At 38.6% G+C, this 14,262-nt stretch overlaps 1 protein-coding gene across 3 annotated transcripts in view; it reads left to right on the forward strand.

Moving 5' to 3' along the window:
• Positions 1-392: 392 nt before the first annotated feature.
• The window catches only part of Fut10 (fucosyltransferase 10), a 109,069-nt gene continuing 95,199 nt past the window's right edge, over positions 393-14,262 (forward strand). The window contains exons 1-3 of one of the 3 annotated variants that reach the window (XM_047550982.1): positions 423-464; positions 7,606-7,651; positions 10,917-11,263. In XM_047550982.1, coding sequence (XP_047406938.1) covers positions 11,183-11,263 — 81 coding nt within the window. In that variant the 5' untranslated portion in view covers positions 423-464; positions 7,606-7,651; positions 10,917-11,182. Of the gene's footprint in view, positions 465-2,529; positions 2,551-7,605; positions 7,652-10,916; positions 11,264-14,262 lie in introns of those variants that run through there. The other 2 variants (XM_047550981.1, XM_047550983.1) reach the window with 2 other exon arrangements.

The raw sequence follows: 14,262 nt of genomic DNA on the forward strand, positions 1-14,262 counted from the left end.
TGAAACACCGAGGAAACTGATTAAAGGACTCGGATTTACAAAAAAGACTCACAATTTTCTTACATAGTAAAATTTGAACTTTAGTCCTTGTATAGTTTGGGAAGCAGAGTTTCCTGTGATTTAAGAGGACCTGAGGAGCTTCCCTTTTTAGAAGGTTTTCATGAAGAACTTTCCAAGAACTTTCAAGAAGATCTGGGTCTTTGAGCGGACTGCGCTCAAGGCGCACCAGAGAGGAGCAGACCAATGTTCTTTGAAACAAGGCCCCACTTGCTTTTATGTAAGGCATGAGTGAAAACCTGGATCCAGGATCTATCATCCTGAACGCGGTCTGAAGAATCCCTGGTAGCTGTCTCTGCCATTCCGAAAGCCTTTCCAGGTCTTCCCCCAGTCCAAGCGGGGTCTCAAACTGAAAGTGAAAAGCAGCCTGTGCAATCCGTTTAGCGAACCTCCAACGCTTTGGCGAGGTGAGTGTGGAACTCTGGGTCTTCTCTAGTTTGGGTAATAGCTTGGTGGAGGTAGGGGTTTGATGCAGAGAAAAGAAGAGACTTTTCTGGTGCCCATGGAAACTGCTGGAGCCACAGCTGGAGGAAATCTCTGTGCCAAGAAGGGAATGTGTTAAGAGAGACCGAGTTGTGCGCTAAAAGAGTACACGTCTCTCTGAGAATAGAAACCTTGGGCAGCCCTTTCCAGAGCCATGGCCTGAGATTTAAGCCGATCTGGGTGCTGAGATAACACAGATGGGTGGCTGGTGACGTGCGGGGAAATACCCGGGAATCCGGAGGAGGAGCGTGTGGTTCTGGAGCTGCTGCTGAGCTCGCGGTGCCTCTTGGACCAGGGACCTCGCGTTCTTCCCCCTGCCTGCCACGGTCTACTCCCATAACTTTGTGTAGTGTGCATTGCTTCAGTGCACTTGGGTCTTCACTGAGAATCACTTGTTGCTAGAATTTTGTGCTGAACTAGCAGCAATCCTGACTTTCCAGCCGTGGAGATTCTTATGTATATAGTAAAGTAGAAATCTTGGGAGAACCCCCAGAAGAGCAGGCTTTGGTTATCTATGTGCAAGCCATTTTTTAGGTGTTTTTGTACCCAGTTAACTCCCTTAGAGGTATATTCTATATTTTATCTAAGACATAGAATATTGTTGTGATAATAAGACATTTTTGGGGGGATCATTTCACCCTCCTCCCATACTGGGATTTTTGAACCCAGGGCTGCTTTCCTACTACATCCCCAGCCTCTTTTGTTTTTATTTTTTATTTTGAGAAAGGACCATCCTAAGTCTCCCAGGCAGACCTTGAACGTGAGATCCACCTGCCTCAGCCTCCCAAATGACTGGGATTACAGGTGTGCACCACCACACCAGTCTCGGGATCTTTTAATAATTCTTTAATACTTAGTAAATACTATGGAAAACTATTGTTTTTCTTAACATTGCAGCTCCAACTCATTGCCACTCATTGTCACAGTACCCAGAAATGTTGGGTAGAATATTTTATGCTTGAGGTGACTTGGATTGTTCATTTCATTTGTAGAATGCATGCAACTCTAGTTGGGTACAATTTTGAATAAGGAAAATTGATCTTTGGGACCTCAATGTCTTCATACATCATTCCTTCTCTCAAATGAGATCCTCCTTTCTGCAGAAGCTCATGACCAATTGTGGGCTTGCTGGTGATTTTATATAGTAAACTAGGGCCTTGTTTTTCCACAGGTCTTTTAGGTGGGGCCTGACCATCTGCATCGAATAGGCAGTCCTGGTATTAGCACACTAAAGTTTCTAAGAAACTAATATAGACAGCATCCTAGCCTCAGTCTTAGGTCTTTCTCCTTTTCTTGCCTCTAAACCAGAGGCCAAAGTTGCGGCATCAGGTGATCATTAAGATCTGTGCAAATTTTGAAATGGCTACAATAATTCTTCTTTTGCTAGCTTCCTGCTAGGTGGCAGTGTGTAACAGTGAATTAAACACACAACATCAACTGTTACTGTGCTGCTTTTATCTTTTATTCTTCAAGGAGGAAAAAAGGAGTGTGTTTTCAAGTTTTAGCTTACCAACAGAACATTTTTTGACAAAGAAATTCAAATTTGGGTTAAATTTAGGAAATAAAGAAAAAATAGTTTGCATAAACAATGTTGTTATTCATGTATGTATAAATATTGCTCAGTATGCAGACATTTCCAACCTATATTTAAATGTTTTTGTATTTGGAATGTAAAGAGTTGATTTCAGCTAGAAATGCTGAAATCTTACTCAATTATCAACATTCTACAATAAATATGTTAAAGTGTTCCTGGACATAGGTTTTTGAAAATTAAGACAAATTAAACTGGGTGTAGTGGTGGCGCATGCTTGTAATCCAAGTGACTCAGGAAGCTGAGGCAGGAGGATTACAAATTCAAGGCCAGCTTTAGCAAGTTAGTGAGACCCTCAGCAACTTAAACAAACAAACAAACAAAAACCCTGTCTCAAATTAAGAAAAAAAAAACAAACTTTATTTACAATGTTTTTCAGATGCCTTTTTCTTTGAAGATAAAATTTCAGTTTTCAAAAGGTAATGTGGAATTACTAAAAAGGAAAATGGGACTGGGGATGTAGCTCACTAATAGCGTGCTCGCTTAGCATACTTGAGGTCCTGGATTTGATCCCCAATGGGGGGCAGGGAATAATCCTAAACTTGTTACATACAAATATTTTTTTGTTTTATATTTCCAGAAATTTTAGTTTGTGATCATTTAATTTGTCTTGATGATTATCTTTACTAAATTAAACTTTCTTCTCTGGAGAGTTTTTGCACCTGGACACTATTCATGGGAATAGAGAGCTTATTTGGCAAGAAATCTCAGAAGATTGCCTGGTGTAGCCTTTGTCCATAGATGTGAAATATTAGCCATATTCTGTGCTGTTTAAATAGTTCCTCACTCTTGGTTATGTAAATTGCTAAAAGTAGATGAGGTATTTTTATTCATATCTGGAAGGTAGGAAAATTGTCACAGAGTAACCTATAGGGTCTTTTTGGAGAATGAATAATTAATTAGAAGATCTTTTAGGAAAACAAAGATGAAGAATCCCTGCCTTGGGGGATTACAAGTTCAAGGCCAGCCTTGGTCACTTTGTGAGACCCTGTCTCAAATAAAATTAAAAAAAGGTCTTGGGATGTAGCTCAGAGGTATGACTCCTGGGTTCAATCCCCACTATTGCAAACAAATAAACAAAAACAAAGATGAAGTCTCCTTGCCTCTTGAGGAGTCAACTTAGTTCTTAGTGTGATGAAAAACTTCGGCTTGTGCCACAGTCACCCCTTTTAACTCTGTTCTTTTTACTGGTGTTTTTATTCCAGTGGAGGTTATATTATTAACACTGCATAACAGTGTGTATCTGGAATCTAAGGATTTAAGAATGGCATCCCCTTCAGTCCCACAATAAAAATGTGAAAGTGCTTTGGCTGCACCCCCCCCCCCCCCCCCCCCCGTTAATTGCCCATCTTGATTCACATAACTGTCAGTGCCCCTTTCTCACTCTCTAGTCTCTTTTGGCCTTGTCTGAAATGTGTGCTTGGTTGAGCAAGATAACTTTCCCAAATAGAAATCTTTAACCCAAAAGCCTTCTTTATTATAAAAATAATTGCCTAGCAAGATCAGAAGTCCATTAAAGAGCAAGGAAATAAATGTTAATAAAATTGGGTAAAAGTTGAAATTGGAATCATCACATTGTGTTCATCAGATACTCTAGGGACAGTGGCAGGCATTAAAGAAGTCTGCAAATTAAACAATAGGTCAACTGTTGAATGTCCTCAGTTACTTTGAAGCAGCTTAAGATAGGTTTCCTAAAATCCTCCAGCTTCCTGCTTTCTCTCCACTGTCATGATAGTAAAAATGCACAATATGGATCTATAAGCTGACTTGGTCATGGGAGGGATATAATTTCCATTTCAGGTAACCTTGAGATTCTTGGGGAATGGCTGAAACAGAGAAAGAGATTCAGGTGTTCTAGATGGGCAAGAGAGCACAGAAAAGGAAGCTGCATTCCAGGAATAGCTGAGACAAAGCGTGTGAGGAGGACACCAGAAAGTAAGCCAGATTTATAGGGCGGGATACACATCCTCTATCTTTTAAGCTAACAGAGTTTGATCTTTACCTTGAGATCTTTGGAAGGCCATTGAAGGATGTCAGTCAGAGGTGATAGACCTAATCAATATTCTAGGGACATCTCTTTATAGCTGAATGGAGAATGTGTGATGGTCAGACTGGGAAGAACACTGGTTATTGGGTCTTGGGGGTAACCAGGAAGGAATGAATGAGGAGTGTTAATGAGGGGTAGGTGAAAGAAGGTAGTTGAATGTGCCTGAAGAGTGGTCCACAGCCTGCGATGGTTTATATTTGGAATGTACCTCAAAGGCTTATATATTGAAGGATTGTTCTATAGTGTAGCAATGTTCAGACTTGGGACTTTTGAGAAGTGAATTAGGGCTTTGATCTTATCAATGGGATAATCCATTAATAGATTCATAATTGAATGGACTATTGGGAGACAATGGAAATTGTAGAAGGTGGGGCCTAATTGGAGGAAGTAGGTCACTGGAGGCATGCCCTAGAAGGGTATTTCTTGCCCCTGCTCCTAACTCTCTCTCTTACTGCTTTCTGGCTATGGGGTAAACAACTTTGCTTCACCACATCCTCCTGCCATAATATTCTGCTTTGCACAGGCCCACAGCAATGGAGCCAGCTGACCGTGGACTGAAGTCTCTGAAACCACAAGCCAAAATAAATATTTCATCTTTTAAAATGGTTTTACTCAGCTGTTCTGTCATAGCAGTGGAAATCAGACTAACACAGACCCTTTGACATCTTCCCATCAGCCTACCATCTCATCTATTTCTAAGACAACCACCATTTAAAGGATGTCCTTGAGATTTATGTTATAGAGTGACAGCATCTCTTGGGAGAGTCATACTTACTGGAGAAATTATACCTTCATAGGAATAATTTTTAAATGTTTGATAATTAACTATAATATCCCCTCTGAAAGCCCTCCCTAGTATTATATTTAGCTCAGTTAAGAGAGTTGTTTATTAAAACAGTTGACTACAGGTTGCTAGATGAGAAAGAACTGAGCAGAGCAGGCTTCCCAGAGCTCCCTGCCTTCTGCCTCACCTCTTTCCTGGCAACAGGGAGAGGGGACAGGGAGGGACACAGATTGTCATTTTTCAGTCCCAGACATAGGATAGAATCACTTCTTTGTTCCAATTCTGGCCATGCACAGCCAGAATTTGAAACTGGCACCCTCAGACTGCTAATTTTCTTTGAGATACTCGATTTCTTTTCTGTTGATCTTAATTCAAAACGAAGTAGAAAATTTGGAATTACTTTAGGATGACAGCACTGCTGGTTTTGGTGGAATAGCACTTGCAGGAGCATGAGGTAGTAGCACTTAGCTCCAAACCCCACTCTGGGCAGCAGATGGCCAGCCCCGGGCAGTGCATTACAGAAGCTCAGCTTCTAGGGTCAAGAGAGTTGGTTAGTGAGAGAGAGTCCATTTCAGATGTTATCTTCCATGATTTCTGAACAAACACATTGCTGTGTACCAGAAAAAAATAGTTTGGAGCATTCTCTTGGAAGACTCTTAGATTCATCCTGCAGGCAATGCTAAGCAGAAGGGCGCTTTGCTTTTGGAGTGCCATTGAGTTGGAGATTGGTGGTCTCCATGGTTCTCTCTGCAAGGCCCATCTGTCATACCAAATGGACACTGCTGACTTGATGATGGGCTCTGGGTAATTAATACCATATATTAGGTTAGTTGTTACTGCTGTAAATGTACCCTGAGGCTTGGTTGATGGCTACATGCTACAACCCACAGTACTAGTATCTGTTCTTTAGTGGTAGCTATTTAACCACAGCTTGGTCCCTGAGATCTCACTACTCTCCTAGCTTCAGGGGTATAACCTAAGTTGAGATTTTCTAGATGCAAGGGAATTCATAGCCTTAAATTCTTCTGTTGCAGAATTTTCTTTATACAGTTCTATAAAGACCCCACAACTGACCTGAGCTATGGGGTAGCTGTAAAAACATCCCAAATTCAGTCCTCGAGTTCTCTCTCCATCTTTTGCTTTCCTTTGTCCTTGACTCTTTTTGTATTCATAACAAACATTCACTGTTTTCCCCATGTCTTTCCTTTCCTTTGATCTTGGAGTCAGGTGACCTGATTTCTAGACCCACTGTGCCTTAAAAAATATGAACCGTAGGCAAATCACTTAAACTTGCTGAAGCTCAGTTTTCTTATTTGTTGGAACTGGGAATACAAATACCTCCTTGTCTAGCTTACAAAGTGGTTATAAATAAAATTGAGTGGAGTGATAGATCTAAAACTTCTGAAAATGATTTAATTTTATTCCCTTTTAAGCTTATAATATTGTTTTACTTCTTAATCTGGGTGCATTAATTATAAAGAATTGCTTTTGTACCTAAAAAGAAAATTTAATAATTTTTCTGTTATGCAAAGGAAAGAAACAATGATAATTAACAATTATTGTTTATTATAAAAAAACTAAGACTTAGTAACTTGTCCAAATTTATGTTATGTATAAGGGAGAGAACCAGAATTAGAACCTAAGGAGCCAGCTTCACATTTTATATAGCTAATATCTAATTATCATCTACTGAATAGAAGGTAAGGAGCTTTTCACGTTCCCGTAAGATTTTTCTTCTTTTTTTTACTTGCATACTAACTTGACACCTATTCTAGATAGTTTTTGTTATTGTTGTTTATTTGTTTTTTCTCTCCTGTGATTCAGGCATATAACTGGAGTGTTAGCATTATCTGGTAGGAATTTTATAGTATTAATGTTAAAAAATAGAAAAGAGCCACGTGCAGTGGTAAAGGCCCATAATCCCAGTGACTCAGGAGACTGAGATAGGAGTATCTCAGGTTTGAGGCCAACCTCACCAACTTAGCAAGGCCCTAAGTGGCTTAGTGAAACCCTACCTCAAAATAAAATATAAAAAGGTTGTGGGCTGGGGAGATAGCTCAGTCGGTAGAGTGCTTGCCTTGCAAGCACAAGGCCCTGGGTTCAATCCCCAGCACCGCCAAAAAAAAAAAAAAGGTTGTGGTAATGTGCCCCTGGGTTCAATCTCCAGTACAGACAAGACAAAACAATACAATATAAAGAAACAAACAAAAAACCCAACCACAGACTGGTCTTTGGTTGTAGTACTTATCAAAGTTATGAAGTTATAGTCTTGGGCAATTTACCTTGCTGTCTTCAAATTCAACATTCTCACCTTTAAAAGCAAGGATAGTAGTTGCTACTTCATGCAGTTGTTTTTTGGGAGGATTGAAAGAACTTGTGTATGTGACATACTTAGGAAAGCCTTGCCCATAATAGATTATTCAATAAACATGAGCAGTCTCCTTTTCATGGTCACATCTCCTTTAGAAGTTCCAGTTGATGAGACCGCAACATTGAGAATTCTGCTTCACTTTCCATCTAATAAAAATTATAGGATAATTCCTCCCTTTGCTGATTTGCTTCTTTGTTTTTTATCTCTTCGTCATGAAATATTTTGCTGAGAATGTTCTGTAATGCTGGCTTTCTTTTTGTAAATTCTTTTAGCTTTTGTTTATCATGGAATGATTTTATTTCATCGTCAAATTTGAAGGTAAGTTTTGCTGGGTATAAGATTCTTGGTTGGCATCCATTTTCTTTCAGAGCTTGAAAAATGTTGTTCCAGGCCCTTCTAGCTTTTAGGGTCTGGATTGAAAAATCTGCTGATATCCGTATTGGCTTCCCCCTGAATGTAATTTGGTTCTTTTCTCTCACAGCCTTTAAAATTCTGTCTTTATTTTGTATGTTAGGTATTTTCATTATAATGTGCCTTGGTGTGGGTCTGTTGTAATTTTGTGTATTTGGAGTCCTATAAGCCTCTTGGACTTGATTTTCCATTTCATTCTTCAGATTTGGGAAATTTTCTGATATTATTTCTTCAAATAGATTGTTCATTCCTTTGGTTTGTTTCTCTAAGCCTTCCTCAATCCCAATAATTCTCAAATTTGGCCTTTTCATGATATCCCATAGTTCTTGGAGATTCTGTTCATGATTTCTTACCATCTTCTCTGTTTGTTCAACTTTGTTTTCGAGGTTAAATATTTTGTCTTCAATATCTGAAGTTCTGTCTTCCAGCTGTTCTATCCTATTGGTTATGCTTTCTATGGAGTTCTTAATTTGGTTTATTGTTTCCTTCATTTCAAGGATTTCTGTTTGGTTTTTTTTCAATATGTCTAACTCTTTATTGAAATGATCTTTTGCTTCCTGAATTTGCTCTGTTAACTGTCAATTGGTGCGATCGTTCAATGCCTGCATTTGCTCTTTCATCTCATCGTTTGCTTCCCTAATCATTTTAATTATGTACATTCTGAACTCCCTTTCTGTCATTTCTTCTGCCATGCTGTCGTTGGATTTTATTGATGTAACAATTTGCCAATCATACTTCAGATAGAGTGCTAATCTCCAGAATCTATAAAGAACTCAAAAAACTCTACACCAAGAATGTAAATAATCCAATTGACAAATGGGCTAAAGAAATGAATAGACACTTCACAGAAGAAGATATACAAGCAATCAACAAACATATGGAAAAATGTTCAACATCTCTAGTAATAAGAGAAATGCAAATCAAAACCACCCTAAGATTCCATCTCACCCCAATTAGAATGGCGATTATCAAGAATACAAGCAACAACAGGTGTTGGCGAGGATGTGGGGAGAAAGGTACACTCTTACATTGCTGGTGGGGCTGCAAATTAGTGCAGCCACTCTGGAAAGCAGTGTGGAGATTCCTTAGAAAACTTGGAATGGAACCACCATTTGACACAGCTATCCCACTCCTTGGCCTATACCCAAAGGACTTAAAATCAGCATATTACAGAGATACAGCCACATCAATGTTCATAGCTGCTCAGTTCACAATAGCCAGATTGTGGAACCAACCTAGATGTCCTTCAATTGATGAATGGATAAAGAAAATGTGGTATATATATATATATACAATGGAATATTACTGAGCCATAAAGAATGATAAAATTATGGCATTTGCAGGCAAATGGATGAAACTGGAGAATATCATGTTAAGTGAGATAAGCCAATCTCAAAAAACCAAAGGAAGAATGATATCGCTAATAAGTGGATGATGACACATAATGGGGGGTGGGAAGGGTTAGTGTTGGGGTTGGAGTTGGGTTTAGGGAGGGGGGCAGGAATGGAGGAAGGAAGGACTGTATAGATGGAGGGGAGGGGTGGGAGGGGTGGGGGGGAAGGGAAAAAATGGCAGAATGAATCAAACAACATTACCCTATGTAAATTTATGATTACACAAATGGTATGCCTTTATGCCATGTACAGACAGAGAAACAACATGTATCCCATTTGTTTACAATAAAAAAAACAAAAACAAAAACAAAATTATAATAATGTTTAAATGAAAGGAGAGCGTACATTATACTCCAAGCTCTTGGTAAAAGTGTTTTACCAATCTTTTATCATTCTCACAGTAACTCTGATTAGGTATCATTATCATCTGTTTTGGAAATCACATCATGATGAGCCTGGGTTATGCCAGCTGGGGAGTTGAGATTTGAATCCTGGCAGTCTGTTTTCTTAGTTACCCTATTCTGAGAATTCCCATGGATGAAAGAAGAAAAACACACATTCAGTGAGTCATTGTGTTATTGAGGAAGAAAAGTATCTTGGACTTAAAAGTAAATCAAGGGGCAGGGGTTTTGGCTCAGTGGTAGAGTGCTTGCCTAGCATGTGTGAGGCATTGGGTTTGATTCTCAGCACCACATATTAATAAGTAAATAACATAAAGGTTCATTAACAACTAATAAAATACTTTTTTAAAAAAGTAAATCAGGATGAGAGAGGGGCACACTTTCTAGACCAGAGTTCTATGTCATTCTTATAGTTCTAGTTATATCTTTAACTCTGAGTTAAGAGTCATGCCTTTGGAGCACTGTGAAGCAATACTGCCCTTCTTCTGGAAGCTGATCCGTGCTCCACTCTGACCTCCACAGGGCCATTTGCTAAGATGTGGAACTTGTGGAATCTTGAGAATAAGAGACAATCTACTGGGACCATATAGTTCCTTTAAAAAAACTTTTCAAAAACATCATCCATTCAGATAGGTGAAACCAGTCACATTGCCCAAACAGCAAGCTGCCTTATTGCACTTGCCATAAAAGATTTAAGAAAATAAATTAATAATGAGATTTCTTTATGTTTTGACTGAAGTTGGTTTTCTTGGGGTATACTGGGGCAGTTGATGATTATCCATTATAATTTTTTTTCAGTGTTGGGAATCAAACCCAGGGTCTTGTGCATGCACTTTAACACTGAGCAACACCCTAGACAATCATTATTCATTTTTGATTGAAGCCTGACCAATATTTATTTATTTATTTTTCTAAATTTTACCAGAATGGGTATGTAGTCCTCTCTTTCTTTGGGTACTTTCTTTCTTTTTTTCCCCCCTGCAGTGCTGGGGAGTGATGGAACTCAGGGCCTCATGTGTGCTCTACTCCTAGTCTCTATTCCTGGTACTTTCTGTTCTACTTCTTTTTACTCCTTTAAAACCTAGATATAGGAAAGTGACTTCATGTAAATGGCTTCTGGGATTCAGTCCTCTTATGACAGAGAAAATTAAGTGAAAGAGAATTTTAGATTTGGGACCTGATTGTAGATTTGACATGCTCTTCTAATGGGCTAGGTGACCTAAGGGGAGCCACGTCACTATGAGGTAGTAGGACTACGTGGTCTCAGAGATTCCTTTTAGTTTAAAACATTGGTGCTTCTACATGATAAACCTGTAAGACTACATTTATTAAATCTTGTGCACTATGTCTAAAAGATTATCCATTCATCCGTTACAGAATTTTTTGATGCTGCCTTGTCTGAAGAATTTCCAGCTGCTCTGATGATAGCTTAAGAAGACTGCATGCTGTTCCCTCTCGATGCCAAGCCAGGCGCACTCAGAACCTCAGATTTCAGTCCTTCATGGAGATCAGGTCCCAGCAGGAATGGCAGTGCAAGAAATTGGCACCCAGATGGTTCCTCCGTGTGAAGTTGTCTCGGGCTTTGGGCTGACTGGAGAACACCTGGTAACTGTGCTAGCCCTCTGTCAGTCACCCAGGGCAGCATGGTGCGGATTCAGAGGAGGAAGATTTTGGCATCTTGCCTGTGCATGACAGCTACTGTCTTTCTGCTCGTCACACTCCAGGTACCAAGAATTTGAGTTGCATAATGTGGATTTATTCCTGGGCCTTTGCCATCTCTTCTATGTCCCCAGCTCTATTCTCATTGTTCTCACAGAACTCCAAGTATGTTACTTTTTGCTTAATCTTTCAGGATCAGATGATTTCTATTGTCTAAAGCAGGAAAAACACTTTTTTAAAAAATTTTAATCATGTGGAATTGAGGTTGAGTGAATGGGTACAGTGAACAGGTATGTCAGGTAGAAGCAAAATCATTGAGATTGAGATCAGTGTGTGACTCTTGTAGGGTACTGGTTTTAGACAAACAAAGTTCAGACTATCTCATTGGGTCAAAGTTGAATGGCTTCCTCAAAGTTTCCTATCTGCTTTTAAAAATAGTTTTGGTGGTACTAGGGGTTGAACCTAGGACCTCACTCATGCTAGGTGAGTGCTCTACCACTGAGCTATATCCCTAGCCCTTTTTATTTTACTTTGAGACAGTAATGCCCCCCATTCTTGGTAGCTGGGATTATAGGTCCTAATCACTTTTGAAAGATGGCATTCTTGAAGAAGCAAGGACTATTCTGTGAAGAATATCTAAAAGATATTCTGTGTCTTAAAGTCAGTGCAGAATACAAACAACTGCTTAATAAATTTCCTGACATATATGACTTATTTCCTACAGTTATTCTAAACTGTTTGCTGATTTAAAATTGAAATAAAAATTGCGCCATGACGATAAAATGTAGCAGATACATTCTGTCCATTTCAACCTTAAAAAGACTTTTACAGATTGTGGATGTTAGTCTTTGAGGTGTGGGACCATGGAAAGAGGTGTTCCCTGGGCTTTTTGACTCTGCAGTATCCCCGTTCTGATGAAGATTGAATGAGATAAAGATTTTGAAAGCACTTTGGCAAACACTCTGCAGCCAGATTGGGATTCTGTTTAGAGGAAACATTTGACTGCTTCCTTGCTTGTCTTGGAGCTATCTAGGAACTGTTATGTAGGAGGGGCTAGGGTTTTCTGCTCCATTCTACAGAAAGTTATAAGGGAGCTTTGATCTTAGTAAGCATTTACTGTGACTCTTTTCTGCAGTTATGAGGAAAACCTGCATCTAAGCTAAGAGCTTTCTTTTGTTGTCAGAATAAATTGCCACCATATTTTTGATGTGTGTGTCTTTTCTAAGTTCCAGAGCAACAGAAGTGGTATGAATATTGGAACTAAACCTTAGTCTGGCTTAGTTTTGGTTTACCACCAATAGTTTGGTTTGGGTTATTTCCCAGTCTTTCCTGGCACATGGAAATGAATGTGTATTCAGAACCATTCCTGTTTTTACTGGTTTGAAGGGTAGGCAGATGAAATAATTTGCCACTTGAGTAGGGTAAAGGAAGGATAAGCAAAGAGTCATGTCATGGATCCCCTGTTAGTCTGCTAGGTATGTCATAATAAAATAACCCGACATTGGGTAACTTCAACAGCAGAAATTAATTTTCTCACAATTCTGGAGGTTGAGAGTCCAAGTTCAAGGTATTGATAGGTTGTTTCTTCTTATTCTGTCTCCTTGACTTATAGATGGCCATCTTTTCCCTGGGTCTTCATATGTTCTTCCTCTGTATTTACCTATATCCAAATGTCCCCTTTTTGTGAGGACACCAGTCATGTTGGATTGACCTCATTTTAACTTAGTCTCTTTAAAGATCCTACTTCCAAATCAGTCATATTCTAAGCTATTGAGGGTGAGGACTTCAACATATGAATTGTTGGGTGCATAGTTCAACCCATAACAGATATATAACCTATATTATTTAACTAATAATAATCTAAACTTGAAAATGCTAGGTTTACCTATAGTTAAACTAAAATACTGTTATTCTCTGGAGAAAATCATTGCTCTTAGACATTGTTATCCATTCTTATTTAACTATATTTTGTATATAGTGTCAGTAAATTCTCTGTATTTTTATTTATTTTTGAATATTTTGAATATGTAACTAAATGAATGCATATGAAATATTTTAAAGCAAATTCCAGACATTTTGCCCAGATATAGTTTGGTATTAATCTCTGAGAGATAGGAACTTTTAAAAATTTCATGTAATCATATTACTACTCTCTCACCCGACAAAGTTAACAATAATTACTCATTATCTTCTGTATCCTAGGCATGTTAAAATTTTCCCCATTTTCTTAAAAATGTCAAAAAAATTTTTTAAAATAATGGATTGTTTTGAGTCTGGAGTAAACAAATTCTACATATTATATTTGGTTGGTGTGTCTCAGGTTTTTGCTTTGTCTTTTTTTCTTTTGCAAGTTTCTTTTATCCCACATTTTATTACATGTCACAGACATGTTGAAAAAACTGAGTTATTTTTCCTTTTGAATTTTAGATTGTGGATCTGACTGATTTTTATCCTCATGGCTTTAATATGTTCCTCTGTCCCCCCCATATTTCCTGCCACCTGATAATGATATATGGGGCTGACTATAAACAAATGCACAGACACACACACACACACACACACACACACAGTTACACACATATACTGGGGATTGAACCCAGGGTCTTGCACATGCTAGGTAAGTGTACTACCACTGAGCTACATTCCCAGCCCTATCCCATGACTTTTTCTAAAAATTTATCTTTATTGTAAACAAATGGGATATATCTTGTTTCTCTGTTTGTATATGAAGTAGAGGCATACCATTTGTGTAATCATACATTTACATAGGGTAATAGTTTTGACTCATTCTGTTATTTTTTTACCTACCCCTCCCACCCCTCTTTTCTCTCTATATAATCCCTCCTTCCTCCATTCTTGCCTCCCTCCCACATCCCATTATGTGTCATCATCCACTTATCAGTGAGATCATTCATCCTTTGGTTTTTTGAGATTGGCTTATCTCACTTAACATGATATTCTCCAGTTTCATCCATTTGCCTGCAAATGCCATAATTTTATTATTCTTTATGGCTGAGTAATATTCCATTGTGTATATGTACCACAGTTTCTTTATCCATTCATC

Source organism: Sciurus carolinensis, chromosome 4, assembly GCF_902686445.1.
Source record: "Sciurus carolinensis chromosome 4, mSciCar1.2, whole genome shotgun sequence".
NCBI lineage: Eukaryota > Metazoa > Chordata > Mammalia > Rodentia > Sciuridae > Sciurus > Sciurus carolinensis.